The 3,627-nt window shown below is 63.4% G+C and overlaps 3 protein-coding genes across 3 annotated transcripts in view; all 3 read right to left on the bottom strand.

Moving 5' to 3' along the window:
- Positions 1-544, bottom strand: part of GGTG_00008 (hypothetical protein) — a gene marked incomplete at both ends in the record, with an annotated part of 1,963 nt that extends 1,419 nt beyond the window's left edge. Inside the window, one exon of the mRNA XM_009217746.1 lies at positions 224-544. Coding sequence (XP_009216010.1) covers positions 224-544 — 321 coding nt within the window. The remainder of the gene's footprint in view (positions 1-223) is intronic.
- Positions 545-1,245: 701 nt separating this feature from the next.
- GGTG_00007 (hypothetical protein) lies at positions 1,246-2,249 on the bottom strand (the record flags this gene model as incomplete). Its single annotated transcript, XM_009217745.1, has 1 exon — positions 1,246-2,249. One exon carries the CDS (start codon positions 2,247-2,249, stop codon positions 1,326-1,328), a length of 924 nt encoding a protein of 307 aa, XP_009216009.1. The 3' UTR covers positions 1,246-1,325.
- A 556-nt stretch (positions 2,250-2,805) lies between these two features.
- Positions 2,806-3,327, bottom strand: GGTG_00006 (hypothetical protein; the record flags this gene model as incomplete). Its single annotated transcript, XM_009217744.1, has 3 exons — positions 2,806-2,906; positions 2,984-3,275; positions 3,310-3,327. The coding sequence occupies 3 exons, from the start codon at positions 3,325-3,327 to the stop codon at positions 2,806-2,808; spliced, it is 411 nt and encodes a 136-aa protein (XP_009216008.1).
- Positions 3,328-3,627: the final 300 nt, after the last annotated feature.

Here is a 3,627-nt window from a genome sequence, read left to right as displayed (position 1 = left end):
CGCGCGCCGCAAGCAGCGGGCGAGGGATGACGGCCTCCATGTACGGGGGGCCTCTCCTCAACGACGGCTTCATGTTCCAGCAGAGAACAAAGTGCTCCGGCATCACCTAAATGTCCGGGCGCGTCATGTCTTTGGGGCCGTTCGGGACGTCGGCCCGCTTGGGGAAAAAGGAGCGGGGAGCGCCAGCGAAGAAGACGGCCAGCGCCCTGAACCGGGTGTACACCTTGGCGGGCGACTCGGTGCCGACCGTGAGGAAGTCCTTCCACGTCGTCATGTCGAGCTGCTTGTAGTGTTTACGGTCGAGAGCTTGCTGGTTGCCGCGATAGGGACGGTCCTCGTAGAAGAGGGAGACGCTGCGGGTTTGCCTGGAGACCAGGAGGCTCGCCTCCATGCCGGCCGTGTCGATGTCGCCGATGGCTTTGATCCTGGCCACTTCCTCGTTCGGTATGTCCAATACGTCGAATGGGTTGGTCAACTTGTCTTGGAAGGGCTCAACCATGTCTGCGTCGAGGAAGCCGGTGGGCGCCCACGGCTGGGTCGACATGATGGGCGGGTGGTGGGCGGGTGGTGGCGAGGAGGCTAAACCGCTACAAGGGCGGAGCGCACGAGTGCCAACGGTCAGCCGAGCCCCAGCCAAAAAAGACGCCGATATACGTAAGCGGCGAGGGGGGATCAACACAAGGCCGAAGGACCGCAGGGCGAGCGGGCGCGAGGAGACGAGAGCGGAAGGATCAAATCTAAAGCGCGAGCCACTCACCTTGCGTCGCGGGCGCGGGCGGCCGAGGCGGGGCGGCGCGGCGATGTCAATCCAGCAGATGAAATCGCGCGGCGGCGGGATCTTGTGCGCCCGATCTATCTGCGACCGGGCGGGTGGCACCAGGCGAGGGCAGGGCCGGGTGGTGGTGAAGCAGATTGAGGTTCAGGTTGTGGGAAAAGCGTGGCGGCGGTGCCAGTTGGGGGAAGGAGCGTGGAGGTTTTTTTTTACTGCCAGTGGGCTGTCGGGCAAAACCCAGGCGCCTTAGGTAGGTAGGTAGGTCGGTGCCGGCCAGGTGGAGTGGGTGGGGTTGACAAGAATCAACAACTACGCCAAAGCCGCGAATACCCAATCCTCCACCTCCGCCCTGGACCACGCCCGCCCAACTTGTCAGGCTTCATGCCCTGCAGTCGATCGATCGCCAACGGCGTCTCCCCACCCGCACCGCCGATCGTCCAACCCTGGCACCTCCAATACACGCATCGCGCGCATAGAAGCCGTGCAGCCGTCGCATCCGCAGGTAAGCCGCCGCTGCTTCCCCGCCACACTGCAGAGGTCGATTGGCTGACCTTCAACCTCGCGGCCACATAGAAACAGACGAACGAATGCCGTCGACGCGGTCCCTACACGGCGTCGGTGAACCAGCCGCCCTCTGAATCCACACGCCGCTGCCCGAGCGGTCGGACGCCTCGACCGCGGCGTACACCCAGCAGAGCCCGGGCGGACCGCATCGCCGCTGCTTCTTGCTCCCTACCATCCGCCCACCATGGCCGGCCAACAGTGGCCGTACTGCTGGAGTCCTGGACTCCGGATTCTCGACCATCGACACACGCTCGCGTTCCAACACCTGCTCCCCAACCCCTTCGACGTTCTCGGGATGGACGCGGCCGAAATCCTCAGGATCATGGCCGTACCCGTGCTTAAGCACCGCCGCCGGGCCTGGAGGCACTACGTTAACCCACCGGCCGGCGATACCGCCCAGCCCCCCTATACGTTGGTGCACCTGAACCAGGTGAAGGCACTCTTCGTGCCCGTTCAGGCACCCGACCCGACCAAGAAGCGCACGAAGCGCAAGGCTGGCGGGGGCGCGCGCGCGAGGGACGGCCTGGACGCCTTCGAATCGATGCACGACTTTTTCCAGGGTGCCCCGAGGACCTTCTTCCCCGGGCTCGCCCTTGCCCCCGCCCAGGCCGGCATTCTTGCTCCCTCGGGCATTTAGCAAATCCCTCGAGGCTTTAAGAGCGCCTAGCGCATGAAGGAGGTCGCCGGCGGGTATTCCGACGAGATGTGGGCAATAGAGGCCGTCGCCATGCACGGCCAAGAGGAGCAGCACCAGGCCCAGCCGCCCCAGGCACACGAGAACTATTCCGAGCAGCACCCGGGCCAGCCGTTCGAGGCCCAGCCGCCTCAAGCCCAAGAGCACCATACCCGGCCGCAGCAGGCCCGGCCACACCAGGTCCAGCCCCATCAACGGCCACCCGCGCTGGGCAGACATGACGATACGGCCAACTTGGTGGCCGTGTTTACCAGATTTGCCGCGGTCGATAGGCTCGTTTTTCTATTCTGGGCTAGAATTTGTCACTGGTTGCGGCCATGTCGGTTAGGAATTTATGCCCAGCTTTAAGATGGCTTTTCTTCTTCAAAGGTACGGACGGGCTGCTTGCCTTTTCCAAAGTGTTTCGGCAAAGGTGACCGTTTTGGAGCAGCAGCTGAATGTGCGTTGTCGTCGTTGTCGTTGCAGCCCGCCGGCAGCAGCAGCGGGAGCACGGCGGCTGATTGAGAGGACGACGCGACGACCGGCTCCCGCTGCTGCCGCCGGCGGGCTCCAACGCGCGCAGCGGCCTCCGGGGAGGCGGGCCGGGAGCACCAGTGCCGCCACCGTGGTCGCTAGCCTCGGCTTCTTTGGGCCACCTGCCGGGACCCCGGCCCGTTCCACCACCCTTCTTTTTGACGGGAGCGGCGGTGGCCGGCAGAGATGGTGCGACGCTCGCAAGGATCGACGTGGGCGTATGGGCGCTTTGGAGCTTGGACTTGGCAACCCGCCCTGGAAGCTACCGGCTCACAGGGGCGTCGTCGAGCCGGATGATGGTTCTACCAATCGCCAGCTCGTCGTGGTCGTTGTCCAGCTCCTTGGCGCGAACATTCCTCTGGGCTTGGCCAAGGAGGACCTTCTAAAATCATCATTATCATCGTTATCGTCGTTGTGTTTATTTTTGTCCATGTCCATACTATGCTCGGCGGCCACATCCTCCTCGTCATAAAACCGGATAGGATCGCCATCCGAATGGAGATCGACGTCTTGGTTATGCTCTTCGCTTTGGACGTCATCCGGAATAAGGCCCGTCGCGCGGGCCTTGTGCAGCGAGGACGGTAAAGGTCCCCCGATAGACGGCTGGCTAGGCCGCAGGGCCTGCTCCTCGGCCTGAACCTCGCCGGCGTCGGCCAGGATGCGGTTCTTGCGGGGGCGGCCCGCCTTCTTGGGAACGGGCGCATCCTTAATGGCCTCGAGCGCCGCCTCCTCCTGCTTGCGGTCGCGCCGGAGACGGTCCTCTTACCGCCAATCCTCCACACATCTTGGTACAAGGTATCCGAGGGCTTTCGAGCAGTCGATCGCCGCGCGCGCGGCCGGTTTGTCGGTCGAGCCGACGAGATTGTATGGGCGACGTCGAGCCGTGCGGTCGGGAAGGGGGCCGGCGGGAAAGACGAGCTTGTTGGCGATCTAGATCGTGCCATGATGCGTCTCCGGCTACAACGGATCTTGCCGAGACCAAGGTTCCAGAGAGCAAAGAGGATGCGATCTAGCCATGGGGACTTGCGTGTGATGTCTGGCCATAACAGAACTTCAAAAACATTGATATCCGGTGAATTACAAA

The sequence above is a fragment of the Gaeumannomyces tritici genome (assembly GCF_000145635.1).
Source record: "Gaeumannomyces tritici R3-111a-1 unplaced genomic scaffold supercont2.1, whole genome shotgun sequence".
Classification (NCBI taxonomy): domain Eukaryota; kingdom Fungi; phylum Ascomycota; class Sordariomycetes; order Magnaporthales; family Magnaporthaceae; genus Gaeumannomyces; species Gaeumannomyces tritici.
The sequence above is the reverse complement of the archived record's forward strand: the minus strand, read 5'-3'. Positions and strand labels throughout refer to the sequence as shown.